Genomic DNA, 16,352 nt, shown 5'->3' with positions numbered 1-16,352 from the left:
CTCGGCCGGCTGCGCGCACTGGGGGCGGCGGCTCAGCTCCGCCGGGCCCCCCAGGCTGCGGCGCCCGCCGGGTTCCCCCGCAACCCCTGAAGCGCAGCGGCGCCCGCTCCCGCCGCCGTCGCTGCCGCCGGCCCGGTGCGGCCCAGGCATTTCCGGGTTCCCGCGGTCCAGTCCCCCAAATGCTCCGGCTTCCTCCTCGGCCCGGGCGAATACCGTTCCCGGCTCCGCTCTGGTGGCCGCAGGTCTGCACTGGCCGGCTCCATACCGAAGGCGAGGCACCCGGGCGGCCCCAAGGGCGACCCCCGGTGCCGGCTTCACCGTCCGGGGCAGTGCCTCCTGCTGGGTGTGTCCTGAGGGCACCTGGAGGACAGAGTAACTCCAGTGGCGGGCCTCTGCCGGGCTGCCCGGTGGCGGAGGGCGCCAGGGTGTCAGACTGCGAAAGTAAAGTCAAACTCCTTTTGGGGCGAAGGACCCGGAGAGGGAGTGAGGAGGTGGATTCGGGAAGGAAACAAACCCACTTCTAAAAATGACTGTCACTGACAGTGAAAACCAAAGAGATTCGCTGTGGCGCAGGCTGCCACCCAGTCATCTGGAAAGCTTGTTCGGTTGGAAACAACCAATTCTCCCACCCTGGCTTAGACCCTGAGGCAGAGCCGCGCCCAAAGCAGCGCAGGCAAATAGTAGATAGAGTAGGATTGTCCCTTTCCTCTTAACACAATGCCGCTATGAATTAAGCCTGTGTCTCTTTATATTGCAAATGGGTAAAACTACGTCCAAGAAAGACAAACGGAGAGAGAGCAGTAAAATAAAATTAAATAACTGTGTTAGAGTAGAATAACTGGCTTTAAACTGTTCTGTAATATGATCTTGAGAAATTCCCCGGATGGTGGAATATATATCAGATCTTAATGTTTGTCCATATATTTTGGAAGTAAAATGTGCCTGGTGCATAATAATAATAGCTAGGCACTATTCTAAGATTAAGAGATAGATAGACAGATAGATATAGATAATATATAATGAATACATATTTATTTTAAAAATAGTAGTAATTATGTGTGGTTGTAAGGGGAAAAAAAGATTTAAAGTATTTTTAAAATACACCAGCAGAAAAAGTATACCTTATGACATAAGTACAGCTTTTTAGAGAAAAAAAAGACCTTTTAGTCTGTTCAAAAAGCTTTAAAATGAAAAAAAGGGACATGGAGGCACTTATTAATTACAAAACAGTAACATGTGCTTTGTCATCTTGGAAAATGACCAAAACTCTAGACAAACAAAAACAACAATGAAAATAGAGGGTTAAATATATGATACCCACAACTGATGTAAAGATATTAGTCGCAAAACTGATGACCAAAAGAAAGTAATACTTTCATTAACCTCTCCTAGCTTTACACTTTATACTCTAACAACACTGAACAGCTTTGAGTTTCCCCATATATACCATTCATAGTACCTTTTCCTATTCCTCATGCTGTTCACTGAATGTAGAAAATGTTTCCACTGCTCCTGCCTATATATATATATATGTATATATATATATATTGGCCCAGCCGCTCCGCGGCATGTGGGATCTTCCTGGGCTGGGGCACGAACCCGTGTCCCCTGCATCAGCAGGCAGACTCTCAACCACTGCGCCACCAGGGAAGCCCCTGCCTATATTTTTTTAAGTTAGCCCCATTCATCTCTTAATTCTCTGTTCAGATATTATCACAAACTTCAAGCCTTTTCTTGCTTCCTTCCTCCCAGGGGTCTGAACTTCTCTGTGGTTCCATAACATCTTGAGGCATCTTGTGCATATCAAAATATTTTACTTCACTGTATTGTGATCTGATTTATATATATCCTTTCTGCCCAACACTCTCCTTGAGGTCAGTGCTATCCTATTTATCTCCGGATCTCCAGCACCTAGCACAGTGCTTAGCACATAGTAGAAACTTAACACATATTTCCTGAACGGACCTGAACTGGTTGGTAATGGTGGTGAAGACAAGCCAGGCAGTACAAAAGCTCACCAGGGAAGAGTATCCAGCAGAGCCTAAACTGCAAGTCTAGGGATCCAACACATTTAAAGATTCAAGTCAGCACCCAAGGCCTGAAGCTCTTTTAGTAATAATAATCCAGTAAGGATTGTACCTTTGAGTAGTTTGCCTGTATCAATCTCATTTAACCCTCACAACAGCCCTATAAAGTAGACATTAGTACCTGTATTTTACAGAAGGAGAACCTGAGGCTTACAGATATTAAGTAATTACTGAAGCTCCCATATGTACTGAAAGGTGAACTGGGATTCAAATTCTAATTTGTCTGCCTTTAAGTCCATGCTTACAAACAGTACACTTAGCTGTCATAGGAAGAAAAGATGGAACAGAAAAGGAACGAGCACAGTATAGATAAAAGGTGGCAGACAGCAAAAGTAGCAATAGGGGTAGAAGTATCAGTGAAGAACAGAGATGGCTGTGAAGGAAGAGAGAAAAACAGCAATCTGGGGCACTGGGGCAGCGGACCAGCTTTGGTGTTTCTATGATAACAGATCTGAAAGGCAAAATTTTGACACCCTAAAGACAGACTAATTAGAGTAACAAATCAGCCTAAGGGCAGCTAGAGCCAAATAGGACTAGGTATCTCACTGGTACTTGATTAGTGCTGCCAGATAAAACACAGGACACCTAGTTTAACTTGAATTCCAAATAAACAATGAATAATTGTTTAGTATATGCAATATGTGGAGTACACTGTGGAAAGGGAATGTTGCCTGCCATTCCAGTAAACAGAGTGTCGCCCACCGTTCTAGCTGTACAAGGATCAAGCCACCAGCCAAGGCAGAGCACCCCACCCCTAGCACCCTGAGGGGAATTCAGGATGGAGAAAGACAGGAAGCAGGCTAGGCTTCTGGATACTGGCCTTAAATAGTTGAGATGTGTATCTAAGGAATAATTTCAATGCATTGGTCCATAGAGAAAAGCACTAACATAATTAACTTTAGATGTCTGTTTTTTTTTGTGATTAGCAGTAATCTTTTGATGTTAGACTGCATGTTTTGTTTTCATCAGGAACTTCCTATATATCCTGGCTCCTCCCTTAACTCTTCAGAGCGGTTCCCCAGAGCTATCTGAAGAGGCTGTCTCCCAGGCTACAGTCCTCAGTAAGATCCACAAATAAAACTGAACTTGCAACTTTTAGGTTGTGCAAGTGACAATACTTAAGCTAAAAAGAATTTATTGTTTATCAGAAATTCAAAATTTAACTGGGTATCCTATATTTTTATTTTCTAAATCTGGCAAACCTATTGAAAGCATGAGTGCATTATAATATCGCACAATAACTGCAGTTTCCAAGAGTGGCCCAGAGAAATTAAGACTAAATTAAATTATTTGTGGTGCAGATGATACTGCAAGCATTATGCATACAAAGTGACATTCCCCAGATCAGTATCTTCAGGCAGAGTCAAGGCTGATGGTTTATAATCTTTAATGGCTTAAGACTCCATAGGAAAAGACGAAAAGATAACAAGAAAGAAAGAGAGCATGGACTATGGCAATTTATATTTTTAAAGAATTGCTTACCAAAACAGTTAAAATACAAAAAATTTCAGTGCTTAGGGAATTAAACCTCAGGTTTCCAGATGTCACTTATACTTTGCTTCTATGCTATTATAGTTCTTAAAACTATTGAATTGAAAGTATAGCTCACAAACAGGAAAAACCAGTTGTTCTCTCAAGCTACCAAATTAGCTGAATCTGGCATGTTCTTGTTAGTTCTTCAGGGCAAAGAACCTGTGTGGAAAGAATAGCCAAAGGTTATTTGCTTGTCCATCATTTACCTCTAAGAGAAATTGAATGAGGTCACTTCCATATCATCAATAGCTCAATAGTCATGTGATTCTTTTGCTTCGTGCTAGATCTGTAGAGTTCAACACTCTATAGAACAGCTATTTGACAGGTTTGAAAGGAATTTACTTTTTATTTCCTTCTTTTCCAAGCAGGGGCTTCTGCTTGGCTTTTCCTATTATAACAGACTTACTTTTGTCTGGGGGGAGTGGATCAAGGGGTGTTTTAATGGAAGTGATGCCATTTGCTCTATCTATATATTCAGAAACTGGGAAAATTAACCTGGATGATTGCTGCTCCATGGATCTTGTTGATTCTGGTCAAAGCATCAGTTATAATCTGATATTCTTTTAAGTCTCTGGTAGATAAATTTGGTGGTCTGGGCATCAATGAATTGGTTTTATCTCAGGGTCAGGGGGTTCTCTTTTACCTGGCATAGTTACCTGACAAAATCACCACAGATCCTTTTGTGGAAGTCTAGGAGAAAGGTACATAGTATGTACTTGTGCTATTAAAGCTGGTCAGGGGCCTCTTAAGTCTGAGAATGGATGAGGGGGTGCAACTGAGTGAAGTTTGGCCTCTATATAGTCCTAGAGTACATTTGATTATACAGTTCATATGCACTTGGATTATGCTGTCCACAAATACTTCCTGCTCTCTACCTTCAGGACATGTGGTAGGTTGTGCTTTCTGACTCTCTTGTGGTTGAATGGGACCACATGACTAGTTCTGGCCATAGGGGAACAAAATTTACCACCTCAAAATTTCTCTTTGGTATGTGGATAATTTCGAGTTGAAAACAATCATGGCCCAAAAGACTCAGGAAGAAACTTTGACTTACCCCCTAGCTGCCTGAAGAATGTAAATAGAGGACTGTAGTATGAACTAGGCATGTAGACAGGGAGGAACCTAGCAAAGTCTGTTTGTTAAAATTTCTCTCTGTGTCCCACTGTCTCTGCATGATCCAGCAACATTTGCTTACCAAACATTTGCTTCTCCATCTCCACGGCAATTGCTTTCCTCCCCTTTGAAGTCCCAAACCACTAACTCCCAACACCCTCTTTTGTCTTTAGATGAAGATGATGTCTAAGGTGAGGATTTCAGCCATTTGGGTGTGTTATTCAGTTTTCCTGGGTCTCTCTCATGTATGCATGTTATTAAACTTTTGTTTGATTTTCTACTTTTAATCTGTCTCATGTCAACTTTAATTCTTAGACCAGCCAGAAGAGCCTGGAAGAGCAGAGGAAAATTTCTTTCTCCCCGACATGGCCAATCAGTTGTAAGCAGATTGTGTGTCAACAAGGCCCATAGCATTGAATTGCTATTTTGTCATCCTCTGGAACTCTCTTTCTCTCTGCTTTGAGTCTGGCAATGTTCATGATCATGATTCCATGAGCCTACATAGAGTGAGGAGCTGTAAAGTGAAGTCCTCAGCAACCAGCAACAGACATTCAGCATGAACAAGAAATAAATCTTTGTTATTGTATGTCATTAAAATTTTGACAAAACCTGTATCAATCAAAATATATTGATTGATACAGAAATTGATACCCAGAGATGGGGTGTGTTTTAATAAAACCCTTCCTTTTGTAGAAGTGGCTTTAGCGTTCAAGTAAGCTGATTTTATAAGCTGGAAGAATGATTATGTTATGCATTGGAATATTTGATAAAACTGTCACCTACGATAACTTGGAAGGTAAATAATGAACGTAGTAGGCTTGTAGCTCTGGGAGAAGAAAGTAGAAAACAAATGTTAATTGTATATGTTGGTTAGTGTTGGCTGCATTTGACAAGATGCTTCACGAAAGAGAAGCACTCAAGAAATAATTGACTTTTTTATAAGCAGAAATGGAAAGGAATAAAGAGAACAGAGAAGTTCAAGAACTTTCAGGGTTGGGAGTGGCAAATGCTTTTCACCTCAGTTGGTAAATTACAAAATTGAATAGGCTTTTTGTCTCCAATTGGTAAACTATAAAACTGAGTAGCCTTTGGAACAAAACAAAGGCTATTAGAACTAGGCCTTTAGGCAAGGATCAAGTCAAGCATATCTCTGTCATAACCATCTTTTTTTTTTCTTTTTTTTGCGTTACTTGGGCCTCTCACTGTTGTGGCCTCCCCCGTTGCAGAGCACAGGCTCCAGACGCACAGGCTCAGCGGCCATGGCTCATGGGCCCAGCCGCTCTGCGGCATGTGGGATCTTCCCGGACCGGGGCACGAACCCGTGTCCCCTGCATCAGCAGGCGGACCCACAACCACTGCACCACCAGGGAAGCCCCCATAACCATCTTTAAAGTCTCTGCCTGCTGCTATGTACCACAAGTTCAAGTCTATGGTATGAGGGAATGTCTACTCATGTGACTTTAAGCATTGCCATAATTTGTAAAAAGACAAATTTATAAGACTTGTGAAAATGAAAGTGCTTGTTAGCACAAAAGACATTATTTTTAAGCTAAGAGAGTTCTACTTCAAATATGTTTAAAGCAATACAGCCTACTTAACATACAGCTTGTGGAAGTACATCTCAATAGGTCATACCCACATAGCAAAATTTCTTGAATTATTATTAAAAGTATAGGTTCCAGCTCTAGTTAAATGGCATAAGTATACTCTATTCTGTTTCTCCCAGTGACTATAATAAAATCCTGAACTGAATACATAAAGAAACTAAGGACTCTGAAAAGTAAATAATAGAAGACAAATTAGGGAGGAAATCAAAACTCAAAAGTAAGACCAATAGTGAGTTCCCTGTTTTTTTCCCTCTATTATTTCCTGGTTTAGTCTCAAGGCAACCCAAATTCTGGAACATTGCAATGGGCACAGCCAAGAGAAAATCACTCTCAAATAAGAGGAATGGGAAAAGGGACCCCTGAAGAATGGAGAGAATGGGGAAATATCCTGGTTTTGTTTTCCTCTATTGGCTCTGCAGGGCTCCACTTCCAAAGCTGCACTCTCTCTGGGCAGTGGCTGAGGGCAGTTAGCGCATCAGCAGCTGAGCTTGCTGATCTGCCTTGAAGGTAGATCCAGTTGTGGCAGGTGTCTGTCTGATAGCACAGAAGACTGAAAGCCAGGCATTCTGGCCAGAGGACCAGGGGAAGAAACCCTGGGAGCCAGAGAATGTTGTGGAGATTTTGAGAGGAGGGAGCTCAAAAAGTGAATCCTATAGATATACATGTGTGAAGTTCTAGGATCACCCCAGGAACTCACGTGTGAAACTAATCTGATAAAGAAGGCCAAAGGCTTTGAACATTGGTCTATGGTAAAGACCACTACCCAGGGCCGTTAGCCCCTGGGGGAAACATATAGAACAGATCCAAATAATACTGCAAATGTTTGAAAACTGAAATTACATTGGAACCATGGCCCAAAGAAGGCAGGCTAAGACATTTGGCCTGAACCCAACTGGGACAACTAGCTGCTAAAGCAAAACAAAGAAAAACTCAGCATTCTCCAGAGGATTTTAACAGACCTTAGAGTCTCATAACATAGCAATTAAAACATCCAGGATATAATGCAATATTACTCAATGTTAAAAAAATAAAACAGAAGCAAGAAAATTGTAGCAACTCACAAGGGAAAAAACAAATCCCAGTTTGAGATGACTCAGATGTCAGAATTACCAGAACAAGACTCAATAGCTCAATAGCAGAATGGAAAAGAGGAAATTGTCTGTGAACTTGAAGATCAATAGAAATTATCCAATCTGAACCAGAGAGAAAATAATGGAAAAAAATTGGACAGAGCCTCAGGGAACTGTAGGATGATATCAAATTGTCTAACATTTAATGCATTTGAGAGGCAGGAGGAAAGGATAACGAAATTAGTGCAGAAAAGAATATTTGAAGGACAAAATTAGAGGATGCACGCTACCCAATTTTAAGAATCATTATAAAGCTATAGTAGTCGATACAGTGTGATATTGGTGAAAGTGTACACATATAATCAGTGGAACAGAATAGGGTCCAGGAATAGACACAAATATAGTCAACTGCTTTTTGACAAAGGTACAAAGTCAATTTAATGGATAAAGGATGCTCTTTTTAGCCAATGGTAGGGAAAAAAATTGTACATCCAAATGCAAAATGAAATGAAATGAAATGAAATAAAATAATAAAATAAAATAAACCTCAACCTCAAAAAACCCCCCAAACTATAAAACATTCCAAAGAAAACATAGGGGACTTCCCTGGTGGTACAGTGGTTAAGACTCCATGCTCCCAATGCAGGGGCCTTGGGGTTCAATCCCTGGTCAGGGAACTGGATCCCACATGCATGCTGCAACTAAGAGTTCACATGCCACAACTAAGGAGCCCAAGAGCTGCAACTAAGGAGCCTGCTGGCTGCAACTAAGACCTGGAGCAACAAAATAAATAAATAAATAAAATAGTAAAAAAAAAAAGAAAACATAGAAAGAAATCAATCACTGTGACCTTGAGTTAGGCAAAGCATTTTTAGGTATGACACCAAAAGTACAATCCATAAAAGAAAAAATTATAAATTGGACTTCATCAAAACTTCAAAATATTTTTTCTGCAAAAGACACTGTTAAGAGAAATAAGATACAAACTGTAGACTGCTAGAAAATATTTTAAAATCTCCTGACAAAGTACTTGTATATAGAATTTACAAAGAACTCTCAAAAGTCAACAATAAGAAAAAGCCCAATTTAAAAAATGGGCAAAGGATTTGAAAGGACACTTTCTCAGAGAAGACATACAGATAACAAATAAGCACAGGAATAGATAGTCAACAGCATTAGCCATTAGGGAAATGTAAATTAGAATCACAGTAAGATACCATTACACACCTATTAGAATGGCTAAACAAACAAACAAAAATTGACAACAAGTGCTGACAAGGATGTGAAGAAAGAAACTATCATACATTGTTGGTGGGAATACAATATCATGTAGCTGCTCTGGAAAACAGCTTTGCAGTTTCTTATTAAGTTAAATATATACTTATATGACCCAGCAATCCTGCTCCTAGGTATTTATTTACCCAAGAGAATTAAAAACTTATGTTCACACAAAATCCTATATATGAATGTCTATAGCAACATTATTCATAATTGCCCAAACCTGCAAATGCCCCGATTGTTTTTGAATAGGTACATCAATACAATGTACGATTCCATTATATGACATCCAGGGATTGTAGGGACCAAGTAGGAGGGATTAGTAGTTGTCAGGGATTAGAGGTGGAGAGAAATTTTGATTACAAAGAAACAACATAAGGAAATTTGGGGGGTGATGGAGCTGTTCTGTATGCTGATTGTAGTGGTGGTTGCATAAATCTATGCATGTGTTAAAATAGAACTGGACACCTTTTTAAAAAAAGTAAATTGTCTCTTTCTCTCTCTCTTCCTCTCTGTCTCTATCTCTCTATATAAAATACCTTTACCAACACTACGTTATAAATTCAACTTTGTCTTGGCAGCAGGTTGTTTTGATGGTATTTTCAGCAAATTGGCCTTTGACGAAAATATAAGTATTATGCTACCCTTTTTTTTTTTTTTATTAGGGAGGTACCAGGTATTTGGGAAATATGTATGTTAACAAGGTACTGACAGTCCTCCCTCTTAAATTCTGTGCTAGGAAGGCCACTCCCTCAATTAAACAGCTGCTCCAGATCTGAAAGATTGTGTTGTCTTTTTTCCAGCTCCTCACTACTACTTTTAAAATATTATTCTCTCACTGACAAGGAAAAAATTTCTCCTTTGCCATCTTTATTCTCCCACCTCATGCCCCTTCTTATCCCTGACATCTGCTAACCACATTTCTACATTTCTCAGGAGCTTTACCACATGATTTACAGTCTATTTCTTTTACTGTACTTTAGCCACCTATACCCATGACTACATTTTAGACTTTATCACCATGATGCTCCATCCCTGAAATAATAAATCTCAATAGTCCAGTATTTATCCAGAACTTCCTTTCATTTCAGCTGTGTCATTTCTTTACTCACTATACCTATTTATTTGAATTCTTCAGAATTTTTAGTCATTTTGTTTCCTCCATTTGTCTTATTCTATCTTTCCCCTCTTTTTTTCTTCTTTTTCTTCCTAGATTTGACCCCCAATGTCCATAACCTCTTCCTGTTACCATCCACTGCCATGTCCTTTTGTACTTCTATTCACCCAGAATTACTTAACCTGGATCAGTCCACTGATCTCCTTTTCCACTCATACACTCAGTTAACAAATCTGCCGAAGATTCCTGGAGAAAATTACACAACCACATAACTTAGTGGATTAGAGCCATTGCAAATTTACAGTCTCTGGTATTAAATAACGTGTCTACTCAATATCTTCAATTCACTTACTCTATGTTTCACTGTAATCATTTCAAGCCCTCACAAATCTCTAGACAGCCCTCCTCCTTATGTCCACCCTCCCCATCACACACATACCTCAGAGAAAACTGAAGTTATTAGGCAACTTTCTCAGCTTCTTGAACTACCCCTGTTGTAAGCAGAATTCTAAAATGGCCCCAGTGTTCTCTGCCCCTGGTGTCACACCCATGATTAGATTGTGTTATATAGTGTCAATGTTAAACTTTACCTGAGCCTGGAAAATAGAGGTGCTTAAGAAATCCCCCCAACCCTTTGTTTTCCAAAATTCCTCTACCCTTTCAGGTTCTGAGAAATGGCTTACTATAAAGAACCACTTCTCCCAATACAACTTAAATAAGATTTGCTGTCCAACTTTCTCATGGTTCCCATAAGACTCACAGGTGACCCTACCATTTACCTGTGACAATTTCCTTTTACCTGAATCCTCTGACATGAGCAGACTCAGAATGTCCAACTTCCATTTTCTGTCTCATGATTGATTAGCTGAGATTAGAACTGTTTGGTCCACCTGAAACTAGCTAACCACAGGGGAAAACATTTCCTGTTCAGCTAACCAACTGAGACTTCCCCTGTTTGCAAAACAATGCCAACTGTAAATCACTCTATCTGCAACTTGTTGATCCTTCCTGTTTTCGTTCAAGTTGCTATGACAAAATGCCAGACTGCGTGGCTGATAAACAACAGAAATTTATTTCTCACAGTTCTGGAGGCTGGGAAGTCTAAGATCAAGGTGCTGGCAGATTAGGCGTTTGGTGAGAGCCTGCTACTTGATTCATAGACGGCACCTTCTAGCTGTATCCGCACATGGCAGAAGGGGATAGGGAGCTCCATTGATTCTCTTTTATAAGAGCGCTAATCTCATTCATGAGGGCTCCATCCTCACACCTAGGCACCTCCCAAAGGCCCCACCTCAAAACCATCCCATTGGGCATTCGGATTTCTACATGAATTTTGGGGAGACACAAAAGTTCAGACCATAGCATTTCTCTATGAAACTCCAAGGCAAAACCACTTGCTGAGATACTCTAATCCACTCTCTCTAATAGCCTGAATAAAATCAAGATCCTGACTTGTCCAGCTTTTGTCTTCAATAGTGTGGTGCCATGAATCATATGGGACTGGACCTCTCCCTCAATTCCTCTTTACTCCATCCAAGCAAGGGGAACTCCTCATGCCCTTTGTGCTCTACTCTTGACTGGAGATCCAAATTGTAAGGCCAACAGGCCCGAGGCAGGGGAACACAATCAGATTCACAGGTTGCATCAGACCGAAATTCTCCCGACCACCCAGTTCCAGAAACTGCCCTGGAGACATTCCGGACCACCCAGTTCCAGGAACTGACCCGCCCAGCCTTCCCGCCTTTCGAGGGGCGGGACTAACGGTCCCCCAGGATACCCGAAAAGACCACCAAATAAGGAATACCCTGCGCCCTCCCAGATTCACCACACCCCTTTCCCTTCTTCCCCTATAAAATCTTGCCCAACCCTCGCCCGTGTGCGACTTCTCTGGCCCCTTTCTCTCGGGCAGTGAACCTCGCCCGGGAGCGCTCCCTAACAAAGCTCAGTTGAAGCTTTCCTCTGTTTCGTGGTGCCATTTGTTAAGATCCGACCTTACACAGATATTCAACAGCAAGTCCCACATGTGGACCTGTGTTCCAGACTCCTGTCCATCAGCAGCACAGTAAGGACTTGATTTGTATTCTTTTTGAGTACTGGCTTGATTTCTGGTGCTAGCTTCTTTTGGTTTTATGGGCTGAACTTTTGATGACCTCTGTAAATGTCTTAAATGGTTTATAGAAATCTTGCCTCTGTGGGTGAAGCATAGCAGAGAATCTGGTCTATTACTCTGTTTTTTTTCCATTTTGTCTACTTGAAACTCAAATCAATGAAAAATTTGTACCTAGGGGCTTCCCTGGTGGTACAGTGGTTAAGAATCCACCTGCCAATGCAGGGGACACGGGTTCGAGCCCTGGTCTAGGAAGATCCCACATGCTGCGGAGCAACTAAGCCCGTGCGCCGCAACTACTGAGCTTGCGCTCTAGAGCCTGCGCTCCGCAACAAGAGAAGCCACCGCAATGAGAAGTCCGCGCACCGCAACAGAGAGTAGCCCCTGCTCTCTGCAACTAGAGAAAGCCCGCGCACAGCAATGAAGACCCAATGCAGCCAAAAATAAATAAATAAAATTAATTAATAAATTAAAATTTGTACCTGATGAGAAAACCCCCTTTTTTTCCTACTTGGCTGAAATACAAAATTGACTGAAATTTAAAAATTGAAGCTATAAGCTCTCTGTTTGGGTCTGTATATATGTTTATGTGCCTGTGAGTATGTAATATTTTCTTTCCTTCATGGTACTACCAGGTTATAAAATCTCTTAAAAGAGTGCTACTTAGAGTGATTTAGAGATAAGTAAGCCTTATCTAATTCTAAAATTCCCATAAATTAAGGAAATTGATCTTCTAAAAATTTCATTTTATATATATATATAAAATATTAATGCAAATGGCTTAGGAATTTGAGTTCACATTATTTAGGTAAATCTTTGGCAAATGACACTAGTTTAATATTCTTAGTTTAATAAAAAGAGCTATATTTTCTGAGTATTAGCAATAAGCATAAGTATATTTTCTTGATACATATTTATTCTAATTGGGTATGTTTTTCATAAATTTGTTCATTTACTGATCAAATAAGCTAGCATATATCAACTATATGTTTAAGATTATGAAAAATGTAAATTTGTGTTTAACCAAATTGAATTGTTATTCTGGCAAACTTTATTTCAATAGTAATTGTATTTTGTAATATGTCCTCTTTGAAGTAGCTTCAAAGATCGCTAGGTGACTTAAACTCTTGGACAAAAGCTAAGTTGAGTTAATTAATGGATATTCATAGAAACCTAGATCATTTCTAAGTAGGATAGATAGGATACTGAAACATTAATTGCAAAGCATAATTTTTAGTTTATATAATTTTTATACACTTTTGCCTCTCATTTTTATTGATACACAGAGGCTATATATTTGGATCTGTTAATGAATGTGTTCATTTTTTGCAGCTTTGGGATATGTATGGCTATAAAAAGTTGTGAGATGTATATTCATAAGCTCTGCTGATCTGCCAGAAATGCTAGTGTATTACAGATAGTCACAATTACCTAACCTCTTAGTTTTCCCTGTGAAATAGAAGTGACTGTGATTAAAAGTTATAATCAATATATGTAAATGAGTCTCTACTCAGCAATAGTGGGAGAGAGGAACTCTGTATGCAAGGTATGCAGGATGGGTTTGTGTTAAGCAAAAAGAGAAGTTTTCTGCTAAAGCAAACCGACTCTTTGTTTTAGAATGAGAAGGAGGAAGGTGTAGGAAAAAATTGGGATGGATATAGAAAGTTGTAGCAGGTTCTCAGAAAGGAAATTTTAATTGTGGTGGTCAAAAGTGGCTAAAGTTTAATGGATTTATTCATGAGATTGTCAAAAAGTGTTTTAGTAGCACATATACTGATAAAAACTAAAGACTTTAGCTTTCTCTCTGTTCTTGGATGACTTGCCTGCTTTATTTAGTAAGAGGTTGTAAGAGATTTTTCTTTACCTTCTGAGTAATTTGCCTGTATAACAAGGATCTTGTGTCGTATCAGAATGACTTCCTGTGCTTTATGTTGATTTGATCATGTCCTTGATTATTTAAGAGTACAAAGTCTTCCTACTTTTGAAAGAGCTAGGTTCTTTACAATCATGTTATCCCTTATGTACACTTTTAATGCATTTAACCAAATATTTTCATTGTGGTTAAATAGGTGGCCCAGTATTGTTTCACAGTAACCCATGATTCTATTTAAGCAAGTGTTCAAACCTCCTAACAATTCTTGATATTCTGCATTCCAAATGATGTATTTTCCATCTAAAACTGATTTCTCAGAAGGCCCTTGAAAAATCACAAAGAATTTGTTCTTTTATCTTATAAAAAGAGAGGTTCAAGAAATAATTAGGTTTATTTGATATGTTACTATTAATGAGCTGCATGGGAAGAGTTGTCAAATCAGAAGAAAAGCTTAACCTTCCCTATGCTAATATATTATTAATATATTTCAGAAATTATATGTTGTTTGAGAAGTTCCTAGAGATTTGTCAGTATCCTCACTGTCTATAGTATGTTTCTATTTATTAGAGTTGAGTGCTACTTTGCCTGATATGAGACAACAAAAGGATAATGAATACAATCATAATTTCAGTAATTTTTTAAAATGTTAAGTTAGTCTCCACTTTCTTTAATTCGAATGTAGCTTCTTCTAGTCCAATGGTTTTAAACTGGGAATTCATATCACTTATCTATGGAGTTCTATGAATACACAAATATTAAGGTCTTACTCCATTCTACTGAATCTCTTTACCTGATAACTTTGATATATTCTTGGTATATTCTAATTACGTACTTAGAATACCCATGGTATGTTATGTCTCAGGATTATTATATGTTAAATCTAAAGTTTTTTTCTCTGTAAAGATTATATTCATTCATTTTCATAAAGTAAATGTAATATACAGTGGTCTTTGAAAATAGGATTGTTATGTTTATAGATATTTTGTCTAAAATTTCTTTTGGATTGACTTTGTTTTGCATGTCACAGAAACAGTCTTCTTTGTCAGTTTCATTATTCTGATAATCAACTCTCATCAGATCTTTTACTTTTGAAAATTATCAATAATAAATTAACCACAGCCATTTTAAGTCACTTGTCATCTACAGATAATTTTTTGTTTTACTCTGACCTTTTCCTGAAAGGACCTGCAATTGGCCACAGGCCAGAGTGTGTCAACAAAGATGGACTTTCTCAGAGTCCTGTGCCCAGGTACTCTTGGCTTTCCAGAACTCTAGTCCAGAAACAGATGGGTTCCTGAGACTGCTAACCCAAGGTCAAGTAAAATTAATTACACAGGGCTGAATAAACTGATGAGGGATGATTGTGGATTGGAAGTCATCCAATCCTTTAAAAGCCAATAGAATATTGTTGATGTTAATGTTATATTTTCTAGATAAAGGAACCCCTTTCTTTTTCTTCTTAAGCTATCTATAACTCAATAATTTAGTATACTCTGCTTTTGTAAACAGAAAAAGAAACATTTATCTTTTTCTTTCTTCCTGACCCCTCCAGAATTCGAAAACTCTTATTGAGTATTCTTATTTTCATGGCAATGTAGGCATTTACACAATTTCAATAGGAGTCTGTCTTCCTTGTTAACAGGACTTAATTGAAAGCATTGGTTATGCAACTAAGGCCTTGCCTGGAATGAATAATTGAGAATAATGCTGAATTTAATCAGATATGACCAGACTTTTTTTTTTTTTTTGCAGTACGCGGGTCTCTCACTGTTGTGGCCTCTCCCATTGCGGAGTACAGGCTCCGGACGCGCAGGCTCAGTGGCCATAGCTCACGGGCCCAGCCGCTCTGCGGCATGTGGGATCTTCCCGGACCAGGGCACGAACCCGTGTCCCCTGCATCGATAGGTGGACTCTCAACCACTGCACCACCAGGGAAGCCCATGACCAGACATTTTTAAGGAACTACAGTTAACTTTATGGCACGAATTCTTACAAAGCATGCTTAGAAAAACTGGACTGTTCTCTGGTTTACAGGGTGTGTAACAAAGTTCCCTTTCTGGCAAGCCTAGGAACCTTAGGATATTTCGGGAATTTGAGAAGAGAGGAATTTACCCAAGTTTATAATACTACAAGTGAAATCTGACGGTGAGTTCTTAGCTGAAGAGGCTTTTGAAAATCCAATTTGACATTTCTTATTAAACTTTCAGCAAAGCACATTTTAAAAGTACTATATGATAAATACCATTTTTTGCTGCAGCTCTGTAAATATTCAGGCTAAATTTTATGAGACCAGATTTATGTTATGATCAAAAATAATCTTTCTTTGAGGTTATCTTTAACAAGGAAGTGACTATAGAGAGAAATTTTGTGTTTCAGTGGAAAACAATACCACACCCTTCTGACTCTAATCCCAAGTTAGCAATAGTCAGAGTTATGACTCTAGCCTTGTTTATTGTCCCTGTGCTCTTTGCTCACTTAGTAAATTACAGATAATTGATGGATATGCAAACTCCATCTTCTCTGGTAGAGATTTAAGTGACTTCCTCCCCACCCCCCAACCCCGTCCC

General features: G+C 39.3%; 1 protein-coding gene and 1 long non-coding RNA gene across 3 annotated transcripts in view; one reads left to right on the top strand and one right to left on the bottom strand.

Moving 5' to 3' along the window:
• The window catches only part of SLC35A3 (solute carrier family 35 member A3), a 40,441-nt gene extending 34,518 nt beyond the window's left edge, over positions 1 to 5,923 (bottom strand). Inside the window, 3 exon segments of the mRNA XM_024751294.1 lie at positions 1 to 76; positions 78 to 360; positions 3,570 to 5,923. Coding sequence (XP_024607062.1) covers positions 1 to 76; positions 78 to 263 — 262 coding nt within the window. The 5' untranslated portion in view covers positions 264 to 360; positions 3,570 to 5,923.
• A 9,220-nt stretch (positions 5,924 to 15,143) lies between these two features.
• LOC112403626 (uncharacterized) overlaps positions 15,144 to 16,352 on the top strand; it is a 7,841-nt gene continuing 6,632 nt past the window's right edge. For both annotated transcript variants that reach the window (XR_003003944.1, XR_003003943.1), the window contains exon 1: positions 15,144 to 15,930. This is a non-coding gene — a long non-coding RNA (uncharacterized LOC112403626). The remainder of the gene's footprint in view (positions 15,931 to 16,352) is intronic.

This window comes from Neophocaena asiaeorientalis, unplaced genomic scaffold (assembly GCF_003031525.2).
Source record: "Neophocaena asiaeorientalis asiaeorientalis breed wild unplaced genomic scaffold, Neophocaena_asiaeorientalis_V1.1 scaffold147, whole genome shotgun sequence".
NCBI classification, from domain to species: domain Eukaryota; kingdom Metazoa; phylum Chordata; class Mammalia; order Artiodactyla; family Phocoenidae; genus Neophocaena; species Neophocaena asiaeorientalis.
Note: the sequence above shows the minus strand (reverse complement) of the source record. Positions and strands in the feature narration are given on the sequence as shown.